The sequence below is a fragment of the Sceloporus undulatus genome, chromosome 8 (genome assembly GCF_019175285.1).
Source record: "Sceloporus undulatus isolate JIND9_A2432 ecotype Alabama chromosome 8, SceUnd_v1.1, whole genome shotgun sequence".
Classification (NCBI taxonomy): Eukaryota; Metazoa; Chordata; class Lepidosauria; order Squamata; family Phrynosomatidae; genus Sceloporus; species Sceloporus undulatus.
In genome coordinates, this window is record NC_056529.1 from 24,062,194 (window position 1) to 24,077,210 (window position 15,017).

The 15,017-nt window shown below is 45.1% G+C and overlaps 1 protein-coding gene across 5 annotated transcripts in view; it reads left to right on the forward strand.

The window, feature by feature from the left end:
- EMP2 (epithelial membrane protein 2) overlaps positions 1–15,017 on the forward strand; it is an 18,142-nt gene continuing 3,125 nt past the window's right edge. Inside the window, exons 1-4 of one of the 5 annotated variants that reach the window (XM_042437392.1) lie at positions 1–118; positions 11,750–11,869; positions 12,550–12,640; positions 14,213–14,359. In XM_042437392.1, the coding sequence (XP_042293326.1) occupies positions 11,792–11,869; positions 12,550–12,640; positions 14,213–14,359 (316 nt within the window). In that variant the 5' untranslated portion in view covers positions 1–118; positions 11,750–11,791. Of the gene's footprint in view, positions 119–1,324; positions 1,469–1,495; positions 1,724–9,472; positions 9,521–11,749; positions 11,870–12,549; positions 12,641–14,212; positions 14,360–15,017 lie in introns of those variants that run through there. The other 4 variants (XM_042437393.1, XM_042437395.1, XM_042437394.1 and 1 more) reach the window with 4 other exon arrangements.

A 15,017-nucleotide genomic window follows, 5' to 3' on the forward strand; every position in this document is an offset into this window, starting at 1 on the left:
ACTGGCCTTTAGCCAAGGATCCCTTAAGTTTAAAGAATCCTTTAAATTAAACCCACGAGGACCGACAGCAAGTACATCAGGGCCTGGAAGAGTAGAGGCATTGAATCCAGTTTGCATGGTGAGTTGACACTTGGGTAAATCCTATTGGTTTAGTGGGTTTGCTACAGCACAGAGTTGGAAGGGCCATTGAGTTCAACAAATCTTATTCAAGAGGCTGGTCTGGGCTTATAACCATGAACCAATGGCTTCAAATTACAAGAAAAGAGGTTCTACCTAAACATCCTTCCTAGACTTGAGCCTACTTCCAGTCATAAATGCATGCTCCCATCTTCTTTCTTTCAATGAGTCTCAAAGGTGCTACAAGATCCCTTTGCATACCTTTTCCCCAGACTAACACCGCCGTGTCTTTCAATTCTAAATACAACTGTTTTTTCATTATATCATTATATATATCATTATAGAGTGCAAAGGGATCTATCTTGTAGTGCCTTTGAGACTTGAGCTGAAAATATTGTGACCTAAGCTTTCCTAGACTTGGTCCAATCCTAAAATGCAAAGAATATCGATCTGCAAAGGGATCTTGCAGCACCCTTGAGATCCACTAAAAGAGAGAAGGTGAGAACAGGAGCTTTCCTTCTACTTCTCAAATGCAAAAGCATGTCAGTTTGCAAAGGAATCTTGTAGCACCTTTGAGACTAACTGAGCTAAAGATATTGTAGCTTAAAGCTTTCCTAGACTTGTGGGACTTTATCACACGGGGGACACATTTGTCATTAAATAGATATTAAAGTGTTATTACAGCATCCCGTGAACATAGCATTAATGCCAACTAATTGTGCGAAAGGTTTTCACACACACACCACAAAAGAACACATTGGTCTCCTTCCTCAAATGAAAAGGGATATCAGTTTGCAAAAGGATCTTGCGGCGCCTTTGAGAGACTCACCGAAAGACAGAAGATGACCTTTCCTAGACCTGAGCCTATTTGTATGTAGGCATGCATGCATGCTACCATCTTTCTTTCAGTTTAGTCTCACAGGTGCCACAAAATCCCTGATATTCCAGAGTCGCACAGCGGCGAGGTCTTTGCATCCTACAAGGATGGCTTTGCTTTGCTATTTTTGTCCTGGTTTTTGGAAGCATTTCCCCCTTTTCTTCTTCTTTCTCTCTCTCTGACTGTCTGTCTCTTTCCCCTCCCTTCCCTGGAGTGGCCAGAGAGGCATTTTGGAAAGGAAAGGGGGGGGGGAACCACCCCCTTTTCCCCTCCCTCCCTCCCTCCCTCCCTCCTTCTCCTTTTCCTCCTCCTTTCTTCCACACCCAGCTTGGCTTCTGACATCAGCAGAGGAGGGAACCCAGAGCCAGACCTGCAAAACAAGCCCCACTCTTCTCCTCTCCTTTGGCTACCTCCACTGTGGTCCCAGTGGCCCACCGCACACCACCGGCCTGTGAGTAGCCACAACTGGGAAGGGTGAGAAAGAAAGAAGGAAGGAAGGAAAGAAGGAAGGAAGGAGGTGGAGAGGTGGAGGGAAAAAAGAAAAAACTTTTGGAGAACTCCCAGGCGCTTGCACATTCTTTGCAGCAAGAAAGCCAGATGTGAAGCGGAACAGATGGAAGGGGAAAAGGGGGGAATTCGTCCTAGGAAGGCTAGTTGGAGGGCCTTTGCTAACAAAGGAAGGAAAGAAGGAAAGGAGTGTGCCATTTGGGAGGACAAACAACTTCAAAGGCAAGGCTTCCCTCCCATTTTTGCCCAAAAGAAAGAAAGTATCAGAGAGTGTCTTCCTTTTTTGCAGCTGTTGCTCTTCTCTCCCAATCTCACTTTCTCTTTTTTTCCTTTGCAATTTTGTTTCCAGGCCTCAGGAAAACATAAAAGGAAGCAAGAGATGGCTGGGATTGTAAATGCCATTTTAAATAATAATGATGATGATGATGATAATGTTTCCCTCTCTTCTTCTCCTCCCTTCCTCTGGTCCTGTCTTGAGAAAGAAAGCAGCAGGCTTGGGTTTTTAATTTTCTTACTGTTTTGAATTTGGATTGCAAAAGGTTCCAAAATTTGGAGGGAGGGTTACCGCCGTCAGGATTGCATTGCCGCCTCTTCCTTGGTTTCTCCTCCTTCTCTTCTCTTTAATATTTGAGCTGCAGAAAGATTTTAAAAAAATTAGTAGAATTGAAACTTTAATCTTAATTGTATTAATCAGAATTGTCCCATTTTGCTTGGGTTTCTCCTTTCTTTCTTTCTTTCTCTGTGGATTTGTCTTTTGCTGACCTGGCTGCAAATAAACTTCACCCAAAAGTATAGCTAAGGGTGAAATTTGCACCCCAAACAATAAATATATAAAATCACAGTAACTTAAAACTTGAGCATTTAGAGATAAGAGGTTAGGAGTCCAAGGAAAAAGAGTTGGCAGAGATGTCCGTGGGGAGGCAACGAATGCAAGAGGTCTGGGTGTGAATGATGGGCACTGTCTTTCTCTCTGCAATGCTAGCAGTTTGGGGAGAATGTCATCTGGGCGACAGGGGACTTATTTTTGGGGGACTGAGGCCCTCATTTTGCTCTTCTCAAACCAAGAGCTGCCTCTCTGGGTGCATCATTTAAGAGGAGCTAAATCCAGATGGGTGGCACTGATGATTTTTCAAATGCAATTGGGCTGGCTTGCCTTCTAGTGGGCTGACATGGGATTGCCTTTGTGTTTAGCCAAGGTGGATCCTCACCTGTCCTGTTTTTCCCTTTCCTTTCCGCACCCTTTTCGGCACCTTTCTTAGGGTGGGATCAGGCGCGGAAAGGGAATAACCCACGTTGCAAACCGGCTGAGACTGTGTGACTTGTTGTGGCGCTTTATGTGCAAAACCAGACCTTTGAAGGTTTCTGTATGTACCTTCGAGTCACCTTCAAGTTTTGGTGGCCCCATTAATTGCACAGAGTTTGCTTAGGCAAGGAGTATTCAGAGGTGGCTTCACCAGTTCCTTCCTCTGAAATGGAGCCTACAGTATTCAGTATTCATTGGTGGTTTCCCATTAAATGACAAACCAGGGTTGACCCTGCTTAGCTTCCATGATCAGGTATAACTTGGTGCCTTTAGGCATTTGTCTGTCCATCTTCAAGTCTCCTGTTGATTTACACCGACCCCATGGATTTTGTAGGGTTTTCTTAGGCAAGGAGTCCTCAGAGCTGGTTTTGCCAGTTCCTTCCTCTGAAACTGAGCCTCCAGCAACTGATATTCATTAGTGGTCTCCTATCCAAAGACTAACCAGGGCTGAGCCTGCTTTGCTTCCAAGATCAGACTAGATCTGGCCCTTTAGAGTATTTACAACTTGCAATTTTCCTTTCCCTATGTCATCCCATTTCACTACAAACCCCACCAGTATTGTCCCTGGCCCCCTTTTCTCCAGTCCTGATAGCGAGGAGGACAAATCTCCATGCAAAAGTGTGTGTCTTTGCATTATTTATTTCTACTTGTTAGCTGACGTCTTGTTCAGCAGTTGCAAGATCTTTTGCAGGATGTATGGAAGCTGGGGAATTCATGTTTATGGGTCAATAACAGCCAAACCCGAGCCCTTAAACCACCCATTGCAACTTGGGGATGCCTTAGTAGAAGGCTTTCCAACATTTTGGAGACAGGAAAGAATGATCTGCAATGCCCTCTGGTTATGGGATTTCTTGAGGCAACCGACTGGGGCAGGATCCTTGGGGAAGGTCTCTGTCCAGCCACATATTCTTAATACACAATGTGCCATGCACACATTTCTGTGTGCATTGCAGACAAGCATTTTCCCAAACACCCCAATCTGCAGCATTTTGGAAGTGGAGGATGCTACCAGGCTGTGATAGTAGAGTTTTTATGGGGTTGGCATCATTAGGCACAACTGTGACAACAGATATCCATCTTGAAATATCTTCAGGGCACAAACTGGTGGATTAAAACGGCAAGAAAGAGATTAGGAAGAATGTCTTGACTGTAATTGCTGTTGGACAATGCAACGGAATAGATTCCCTGTAGGCTGGCAGATTCTCCCTCTTTGGAGGCCTTTAAGCCTAGGTCGGATGGGCATTTTTCTGGCGTGCTTTCGTTGTGTATTCCTGCATGGCAGAATGGGGTTGGACTTTAAGACCCTTGTGTCCCTTATTACTCTAAAATGTTATGAAAGTGGGCTTTGGCAATTTCTTACAGATCTTCCATAGTGGAAGATAGACTGCTTTGGAGGTAGGGGTCTTTCCATCTTTAGAGGCCTTTGAACAGAGGTTGGATTAGCATCTTTTAGGAGTGCTTTGGTTGAATATTCCTGCATGGCAGACCCTTCCAGCTCCATGAGTCTGTGATGCTATGAAATTATGATGCAGGGTCTTACCTCCAATTTTACATTTTTATTTGTATTTGTGCCGCCAGAGTTGATGCTTAACATTTCATGCTTTAATACTAAACAGGTCCTGACTCTTGTGACTTTGAAAAATCTCAGCTTTTGCCCCTGAAATCTCATGACCTGACCTGGCAATGCTTAATTCCCACCCCGCAATGACGCTGCTGGCATTTCTACCTGGCTGTTGTATTTTTTGGGTGTGTCCACACTGCATTCTTGGAGCACTTCAATACCACTTCAACAGCTGTGGTTCCAACATGTGGAAACCTGAGATTTGTAGTTGGAGAGGGGCTCAAAATTGCTGCTGGAGAGCTCTAGGGTATTTGTTCAAGGTAGTAGCCATTCAAATTTCTGACAGGGGGGATTTTTCTTTTTGGGGAAACCACAACGCCCAGAATCCCCCACCCAGCCTTGCTACTTCATGCATCTGAGGAAGTAGACTCAAGTCTATGAAAGCTCATGCTACCAACCTCTTTGTTTTCAGTGAGTTTCAAAGATGCTGCAAGATCCCTTTGCAGATTGGTTTAAACCCTGGTTTCAGCGCCTTAGGTACATTCCCTTTTAAAGTTCAGGCAGATTCCCTCACCTCATACTGACCTGGGAGACAGGTGTGATCATGGAGGACATGATCCCATTCCCAATTCAACTCCAAATCATAGGACCCTAGAGTTGGAAGGGACCCCAAGGACCATACAGTCTAACCCACTTCTACCATGCAGGAATACATATGATCCTAGAGTTGGAAGAGACCCCGAGGGTAAACCCAACCACCCTCTGCAATTCATGAAGATGCCACCAAAGCACTTCTGACCGACGGCCATCCAGCCTCTGGTTATAAACCTCCAAAGAAGAAGACTCCTCCATCTTCTGAGGCAGCATCTTCCATTGTCGAATATTTCTTACCATCGGGAATTCCTTTCTAATGTTTAGGTGAAACCTCTTTCCTCATTATTTGCATCCATTGCTCCATATCCTATTCTCTGGAGCATCAGAAAACAAGGTTGCTCCATCCCCAAAATAACATCCCTTCCAATATTTAAACTGGGCTAACGTGTCCCAACAATCCTAGAGTCGAAAGAGACCCCAAAGTCCATCCGTTCCAAACTCATTCTGCCATGCAGGAACACACAATCCAAGCTCTTCCTGGGACAGATTGCCATCCAGCTTCTGTTTATAGACCTTCTTAACCTTCTTTTCTCAGCCGAAACATACCCAGCTCCCATACAGCTTCATGGTTTCCAGACCTTCCACCATTTTGGTCACCTTCCTCTGGATGCGCTCCAGCTTGTCCACATCCTTCTTGAACTGTGGTGCCCAGAACTGGACACAATATTATTCCAGGTGAGGTCTGACCAAAGCAGAAGAGAGAGGGGCTATTGCGTCCCTTAACTCAGAAACTATGCAGCCTAGAATCACCTTTTTAGCTGGTTGGTTCAGGTTTAGTCCCTTCAGCATTTGTCTTTGAGAGGGAGGTAGACATCATACCGTCCTTTGCCTCGGGCAGCAAATTGTCTTGGGATGCCGCATCCCAGGCTTCGTTGGTCAGGTTGCTAGCTTCTGTAAGACCTTGGAGGAACCATGAAGAGGTGGCTGCTTGGTTAATTATAAGCCTGCTTCTAAAAGTTGTTGGAATTGCTGGCAAGGCGCTTACAGAGCCGTTCCGAAAACCTGTTCCCCTGCTCCACAACGACACAAAAACACGGACACATATAAATTCCTTTAAAAGCCCTGAACAATCACTTTCCAAAAGGTTTGTGTGAATGAGCAAACAAGTGGGTTCCTTTGCATTGCATACCTGTCTCTTGGAGAGGAATATTGGAGGAAATACTCACAGCTTAGGATAACTTCAAAGCATTCCAAACAACCCTTTCCTCCACCATCAACCTCTTTTTCCTTTAGTGGCTCCCATACTTGGGTCCTCCAGAAGTTTTGGACTTCATCTCCCAGAATTCCTGACTGTTGGCCAAGCTGGCTGGGGCTTCTGAGAGTTGGAGTCCAAAACATCTGGAGGACCAAAGTTTGGGAACCACTGCTTTAAGGTCATCCTTGCATGGGGTCCCTGGAAAGGATTTGGGTTGCTTTACAGGGGTCTTCTCCACAGTGGGTCCCAAACTGTAGGATTTCTTCCTTGTGGGAATGCAACGAGGCTGAATGTTAAAATATGAACAAAATAAATTTGTTATCTAGGCACTGGAGATGTTTAGTACTAGGACCTTAGTGCTTGAAGATTGTGTAGTGTGATTGTGACAGCGGGGCCCTTGGTATCCACCAGGGTTTGGGTCCAGGACCTCTAAGGATACCAAAATCCATGGATGCTCAAATCCTATTATATACAATGGGACATTATTATTATTATTATTAAGGGCCCTTGGTATCTGCTGGGGTTTGATTCCAGGACCCCCTAAGGATACCAAATCGATGGATGCTCAAGTCCCATGATATATAATGGGGTAATAAAAAGGGTAATAAAATAGTGCCCCTTCTATAAAATGGCAAAATCAACGTTTGCTTTTTGAATTATTTTTTGGGTGGGTGGGGGGGATATTTTCAAGTCATGGATGGTTGCATGCATGGATAAGGAATCCATGGACACAAAAGACCGACTGTATTATTGTTATTAGCTGCTGGAATCCTATATGAGTAGGATACGAAAAGCCGACTGTACTATTGATATTAGGCACTGGAATCCTGTATGACCTGTTATGTTATGTAACTTTATGTATGTCTAGCTGTGTAGCAGAGGCTCTAAGAAACCCTGTTGTTGTTGTTGCTGTTGTTGTTGTGTGCCTTCCAGTTGTTTCTCACTTTTGGTGACCCTATCATGGGGTTTTCTTGGCAAGATTTGTTTAGAAGAGGTTTACCATTGCCTTCCTCCAAAGCTGAGAGAGTGTGACTTGCCCCAGGTCACCCAGTGGGTTTCTTGGCCGAGTGGGCAATTGAACCCAGGTCCCCAGGTCATAGTCCAGCGCTCAAGCCACTATGCCATGCTTCACTTACCTTGTTAGTGAATTGCAAAGATGCATAATGGCAAGAAGTTAACTCTTCTTTATTGCTGATGTTTTAAATGATGGATAAATGGTATTTTTCTATTGTGTCCTGACCTGGATTACTCTGTGAAAGGGAGGAATGAATGAATGAATGAATGAATGAATGAACAAACACAGCGGCCCCTTTGTGTTTGCTGGTGTTTGGTTGTAGGACTCCCCATGGATACCCAAATCCATGGATGCTCAAGTCCCATTAAATAAAATGGTGTCCCAAGGTTTGCTTCTTGGAATGTATATCTTTAAAAGCCACTGAAAAAGAGGGATGGCAGGGGATTAATTGGGACAGTCACTGCCAAAATGGGAGAACTAGACAGTAGGAACAAGCAATAGAAAGACATGGAACTGGACATGCGGAGCACATTGCCTAAAGAATGGCCAGCACATGTGTGATTCACACATGATGTGTTGCGATTTACAACAAAAGTCTCTCTGTTGGTGGACACTGTCCCTTTGCCCCTGAGCCACAGAAGCCTTTCTATTCCCACTTAAAAGATCAAGTGTTTCCATGCAGTGCAATGAAAGGATTGACGCCAACAAGGGCATTTCCAAGTGTCTCGCTCCGTGGAGTGAATCACGTAAACACTAAGCCGCATGTACCCCATGAATGCAGTCGCTCGCTTCAGTCACGGAGGATGAAACAACAGGCGCCACAAAAGTATTGATTGCTACACAACTTGGAATAGAATTGCAAAGGGACAGGCAGAGAGAGAGAGAGAAAGATAGATATGGATTGTGCCAAACAGAAGGAACATTTTCCACAATGCAAGCATCTGACTTCTACAGAACCTCATGCAGAAATATGGGCCTAAATCCTATTCTTAGTCCCCACTAGAGTAGACCTACTGAACCAATGTGATCTCCCTGTGCGTTGGCTCATCGTTCCACAATACTTCCAGCTTTCCAGCTTTGACAGGGACAGTCTGGATTAATCCTCCCCTTTCCCATTTTCCCCCAGTTGCTTTTAAAATGTCCCGGTTCCTCTCCATCTCGCTTGTCCTTCTGCTTCCCTCCTTTGTCCTCAGTTTACTTCAATTTCTGCAAATTGAATTCAAAGTACAAAAGTATCAGATGAACATCACAAGTCCCTAATGTACATCAGAAGTCCCTAGTACACCAGATGCAACTCAGAAGTCCCTAATGCAACTCAAATGGAGGTTTTAGAACATTTTGTCTACTCTCCTGTGCCCCAGCATCATTTGAACTTTTTTTTAAAGTCCTTTTTTCTTTAGGACACCCCTTTATTTTCAACCCTCCCACAGCTGAGCTTCAGATGGTTCTGTCATTGCCAGAATTTTCAGCTGGCAAATACAAGATAACTTAATCCATGGTGGATGCAAGTTTTTGGAAAATGAGCCTTTCTACTTTTATAAGTGCCACCTGAGTTTTTAAACTTTAGTTGTTCCAAAGGCAACTCCAGCATAGCTATTGCTAAAAAGGCAGTTTTAATGGGCCAGGCTATCACCTGTTTCTAATTCAGAGGTGGAATTGTGTACTAGAAAGTGTTACCTAGTACAGTGTCTGCTTTCAGGATTTTGTTCTGTTTTCCCCTCTTCCAGTCTGGTTGCCTCGGTTGTAACTATATATGGAAGAATAATAACTACTTGTTAACAACTACTTGTTAACAAGAGGCATGAGAAGTGCCTGGTGCACATCAGAAGTACCTAATGGACATCAGAAGCACCCAATGCACACCAGAAATGGCTAATACATATCAAAAGTAGCCATTGCAGAAGTCCCTAATGTACAAGAGCAACACCTGATGCGATTGCAGCATACTTGCTACTGGCAAGTGTGTATTTTTACATTTCCCTAATGGGCTTTTGTCTCTACTATGATTTTATCAAGTTTTGAAATGCAAGCTGTGAATGGAGAACCTTGGAGTAGCTCTCTTGGCTCATGAGCAGTGTCCGCACCATCCTGATCATGAGACTTGCATAGAACCTCCGATTCGCACTCAGCTCCCTACTCCAAACCTAGGAAAAAGATCTTTGCGATGTTTGCATTGTCTCCAAAGTTTCAAATTGCCAGCCCCATCTCTGGGAGGAGAAGGAGGATTTCGTCACCGGAGCTCCCTGTTTGTGTGCATTTCCTGCAAGGAAAACATCCAGGTGTCGAAACAGGTAGAGCTCAAATTGCAATGTATCTTTTGTGTCTTGGGTGTTTAAATCTTTCCTCTCCCTGGATCGGGCCCAAGCAGTGGCCAACTCCCAACCCTCCTTGCCTTCCCCACAAAGATTCGGCTTTCTTTTTTTCCGCTCCCAACAAATGTTTGGAACTATTGCTATTTTGAAGCGTTGCAAAAAAGAGACTCCTCAAAACTATTTGGAAAACAGGCTTCCAGCCTACATTCCTCCGTCCGTTTGGTGTTTTGTGCGTTGTTTAGACACTTTCCAAGGCCATTGCACTGTCCTACAGCTGGAAGCAGGATGCTGGGAAGGATGGACTTTCTCACCCCTGGAAGTGACCCAGGGACCCAGGTTCGAGTCCTGGCTGAGCCACAAATCCCACCGAGAGACAGTTTTAGCAGACAACCAGTGAGTTTTCCTTAGGGCTTTCCTAGGCAAGGGATCCTTGGAAGTAGTTTTGCCAGTTCTGAAATACAGCCTCCAACACTTGGGAATCTCATTGGCGGTCTCCCATCCGAGGACTGGCCAGGGCTGACTCTGCTTAGCTTCCAAGATCAGAAAGGATCTGGTGCCCTTAGGATATTTAGACATTTTGTGTGTGTGCCTTCAAGTTGCCCTTTGACTTATGAATTTCAGAGGGTTTTCTTGGGCAAGGAATCCTTGGAGGTGGTTTTGCTCTAAAACAGAGACTGCAGCACCTGGGATTCATTGGCGGTCTCCCCTCCAAGGACTAACCAGGGCTAACCCTGCTTAGTTTCCAAAGTCAAATGGGATCTGGCGCTTTTAGGGTTGTGCGGGAGTCAATACAGAGCTGCAAATACATTTATACACATCCGCATCCTAGCATAGCATCCTTTACACAAATAATTTGAGATTGCAAAAGGTATGTATTTTCCTCTCTGGTTTGCAATAAGTTGTAGAAGGCATATTGCGACGAGTAGGAATCAGAAGTTTAATTGATGAAATAGCTTGCGTTGTATTGTTTTCGAAGGGGGTCCTGATGTGACTCTGGCTTTTAAAATGCCTTGGACAACGCAGTTTGGCTCCATGGCGTCCAGCCGCAGATGTTCCCCATTCCTCCATTTCTCCTTGGAAGCCCTTCAAGAGGGAGAAGGGATGGAGATCCTTTGGGAACATCGTTCTGGCTAATTGGCTGATGACATCCTTGTGAGAAGCGTCAGGCGCATTATTCCCTGGCACATGGAAATGCGGCTTAGCGGACAAGGAGCGTTATGTTTGGGGCCCATCATGTGCCACTTTTTGGGTCTGGACCAAATTGGAGATGCCAATGTCCACCTCACAGGACTAGATTGCATGCGTCCTCTGTGCCTTTTGATCTTGTATCCTCCAGATATGGTTGGAGTGCCACTCCCATCATGCCCAGGCATTGCAAACCATTCAAGCTTGACCAAGGGATGGGTCATTTGTGGCCCTCTAGAGACTGCTGGGCTGCAAATCCTTTCTTCCCCAGGCAGTGATGAAGGGAAAGTGGGAGTTGCAGTTAATATATTGGAGATTAACAATTTGCCCATCCTGCTTTGGTTGAAATGCCTGTGCTAAGTGGGGATGATGAGAGCTGCAGTCCAGAAAGACCTGGAGGTACACACTTTGCTCATCCCTGCCCCTAATTCAGCCAGCTGTGTTGGCTGATGGGAATTGTAGTCCACAAATATCTGGAGAAACTACATGTTGCCTATTCACAGTTTGGTTGGGGATGATGATAGCTGCAGTCAATAAATAAACGTTCCCTTTGACTATGCTGGTCAGGGATGATGGGATTCTGGGATTCTATGTTTATTGTTCCTGTTGTGCCACGATGCTCACCAACTTACTCAGACCCAGGCTTACCCTAATCTAGCTATTGCACAGGGTTGTTTTGGGGTAAAACTGAGCTGGAGAACAGCCCAGAAAAGGATGACATGAAGATATAATGAATCACAACCGATAGTTGAACAAGTGGATTAATGTGTTATGGATTGTGGTTTAAACGTCAAGTTGGAAAGGTTGCTAAAATGGGTTTAACCGGTTTTGCAAACTAGTTTAAAAGGCCAGTTTGGTTAATTTTAAAAAAGGAGAGAAATATGGATTGGGACAATATTGTGCAGAAATAATCCAGAAAATAATCCAAGGTCTGATTTGGAAAAACTCTTCTATTCACTTGCATCAGCTGTATATCTTTTTTGCAGCACTCTGAACCCTTCTTCCCCTTTTGTTTCTGAACAGAAGTAACTTCTCCTAGAGTAACTCCATTTTTCCTGCGCAAGAATGCTGATCCTTTTGGCTTTTATCATCATCTTCCACATCACCTCTGCCGCCTTTCTCTTCATCTCTACCATCGACAGCGTAAGTTCAACCCATAAACCTGTGTGAGGTGTGTCTGTGTGTCACAAAGTTAGGAAAAGATCCTTTTGGGGGAGGACTACAATCCCCAGAATCCCCTAGCCAACCCTTGGAGAAAGAAAGGTTGAGAACTATAGAATTAGGGTGCATGTATAGGTGCATCTAATGTAGTTTGACACCAGTTTAAGTGCTATGGAACCCCTGGGATTTGTAGTTTTGCAAAGGTCTTGAGCCTTCCATGTCTCACCAAACTACAAATCCCAGGATGTAGGACGGAGCCATGGCAATCAAAGTGGCGTCAAAATTGCATTATTTCTTAGGTTGTAGATTGCACCCTAAGATGGTTTTGGGAGAGCTCTAAACTAAACCGGAAGCTGCCTGGAATCCCAATTTTGGTGGAAAAGTGGGATATAAATCCCACAATAAAATAAAAATAAGCTGTTGATCCCAAGCAGTTGAAGCCCTGGGGAAGGCTGCCCCTAAACATGGAGGTTCCACTCTTGTGGGAAGATAATGCAATCCAAAGCAGCCCATGTTGTGTATTTCTGCATGGCAAGGGGTTGGAATAGATGGCCCTCAGGGGTCCCTTCCAGCAATAAGATTCGCATTGCATGCTTATTGCAAGCCCCCCACGCATGCGTCACGCCATCTTTCTGTGCGTTTTTCTTACGCTCCTTTTGCAGGCCTGGTGGGTTGGAGATGATCTGTATACAGACGTCTGGCATCGCTGCTTCAATGGAACAAACTGTACGACGCTCGACGACAGCTTTCCCGGTAAGTTGCATGCCAAATCTGCCCCACTTGCAGCGACAGTGGACCTCAAATTGCGCATGATGTGCGTTGCTCCTCTCCACTCTTCTCCCTTTCGCCTAGGGAGGAAGGTAGATAGCATCCCTTCCAGGTTTCCTGAATTTGGAAGGACAGTTCCCATGAATCCTTTGCAGTCCCACTTTCTCAGTGGTTTTTAAAATGTCCCAGTTTCTCTCTCCTTCTCCCACTTTCCCTCTTTATCCTCAGTTTATTTCAGGACGCATCCAGTTTACTCCAAGAGGCATGACTGAAAAGTTGTAGATTTTATTCCAGGCCAGTTAAAATAAACTGACCTGGGGAGCTGATATTAAAAGGTCCTGGGAGCAGACAGAACAGAAAGAGAGATTTGGAGAGGGAACAATGGAAAAGTGAAATATTAGCACCCTCTACAGGTTGAAAAACGAGTCTTTTTGCATCACACAAATACAACAGTCATAGATTCCACTTTAACTGTCAGTGGCTAAATCCTACAAACTGCTGGGATTGATAGTTTAGGGATGGGCATTTAGGATTCTAGAACATAGGAAGACTTTGCAAAAAGGAGCTTCGTTGTCAGGACTTTGCTAACTATTTGCCTGTTGCTAATAGACCGGAAAGAGAACACTCTGCAGACCTTCTCGCTTTTGTGCATTCAAGCATCTTTCTTCCCTCCTGTTGCTTTTTCTTAGGGGGAAAAAACAGTTTGAATGAAGTCCCTTTGGCTCCCAATTGTGTCAAAAGTTATCCTCCTCCAGCTCTGCCCAAGTTCCCTGCAGGAACAAGAGAAGGAAGGGAGGGTCCCTTCCTCGACCCAAATCCAAGGAGTTCCTCCGTCCGGAAGTTGTATTTTAGGGAGGAAATGATTTTCTGGGGAGTTGGCAAGAGACGGGTGGCCTTTTTGCATTGCACACAAAAGCTACCAGGGAGGTTGGTGGAAATGGCTGGCAGGATGCAGGTGGGCCTTGAGAAGGAAAAGCCAAGTGGAACATAAACCGTGGCAAAGGAAGCAGGCAGAGGGAGAACTTGTAGCACCCCTGAGACCAAAAGAAAGGACGAAGTTGGCAGCATGAGCTTTCGTAGGCTTGGGTCTTCTTCCTCGGATGCATGGATGGTCCAAGAGAAAAGCAGGATTAACTTCTGGCAGATGTTGACCACAGAGTTGCACTGGAGGACCTGAAGATTCCTAGAGAGGTGTCCTCTCCAATAAAAAGAATAGTATTCTTTTATTTGCAGTTTCCCCACATTCACAGGGGTCTTTTACCCCGACCTCAGTGAATTTGGAGGGACCATTGTACTTTGCTACGTAGCAGAGGCAGCAAGAAACCCTATTAGTAAATTGCAAAAATGTGTAATGGGATACCAACAAGTGTTCCCTGGTTGGTGTCCCGTTGTGCATCAGTCACTTTGCCAGCTCCCCTCTGTACTAAATGGATATGAATATTACGGATTGCCCAATTCTAATTCACGCAGGCATCAGTCCATTTAAGAAGACGTAAGTCCCTAAAAGATTCCAGCCATCCTCACTAATGTTGATGATGATGATGATTATTCCTGCAGACTACCAGTCGATCCAGGCCATCCAGGCCACGATGATCCTGTCCACCATCCTCTGCTGCTTGGCCTTTTTCGTCTTCATCCTCCAGCTCTTCCGCCTAAAGCAAGGGGAGAGGTTTGTGCTGACCTCCATCCTGCAACTCCTCTCCTGTGAGTAGTTCTCTTTTTAAAGGAAATGAATACCTTACTTATTGGTCTAGAGCAGTGATCCCCAAACCCCAGATGTTTTAGGCTTCAGCTCCCAGGGGCCTCAGCTATCTTGGCCGATGCTTCAGGATTCTGGGAGCTGAAGTCCAAGATCTGCTGCAGGGATAGCTACCCAGATATTTCTCAGGCTCCTCATCATAAGCCCATTTTTCCCACAGTGAAGGAAGACGCTCAGGGTCTCATTTTTTAAAAACCCTAAATGTCATGTTTTTACATAGAATATTTTGTGTGTGTGTGTTGGGGGAGCAATGCTATGGAGCCTTTGAAACCTGACACAGCTTAGGATGGAGATGAGGATCATGCAGCCCATGGGGTGCTGTTGGACTACAACTCCCAGCTTCCTTGGTCAGCAGAGCCAACGCTATGGAAAGCTAGGAGCAGGGACTGGTTTCTGTGATGCCATTTGGGTTGGCAAACCCACTCTGGTTTTTATTTTGGTCATCCAAAGGACAGAAGCCTATCGCTGTAGCAGATCTCGAGTAGGTCTGTTAAAGGTCAGACCACAATCCAGGACGGATGTATTACCCTATCTATCCCTGGCGTAGGGCCTCAGCTGATCTTGTTGTGTGATGCGTTTTGTGAGGCTTTCCTTCTCTGGGTT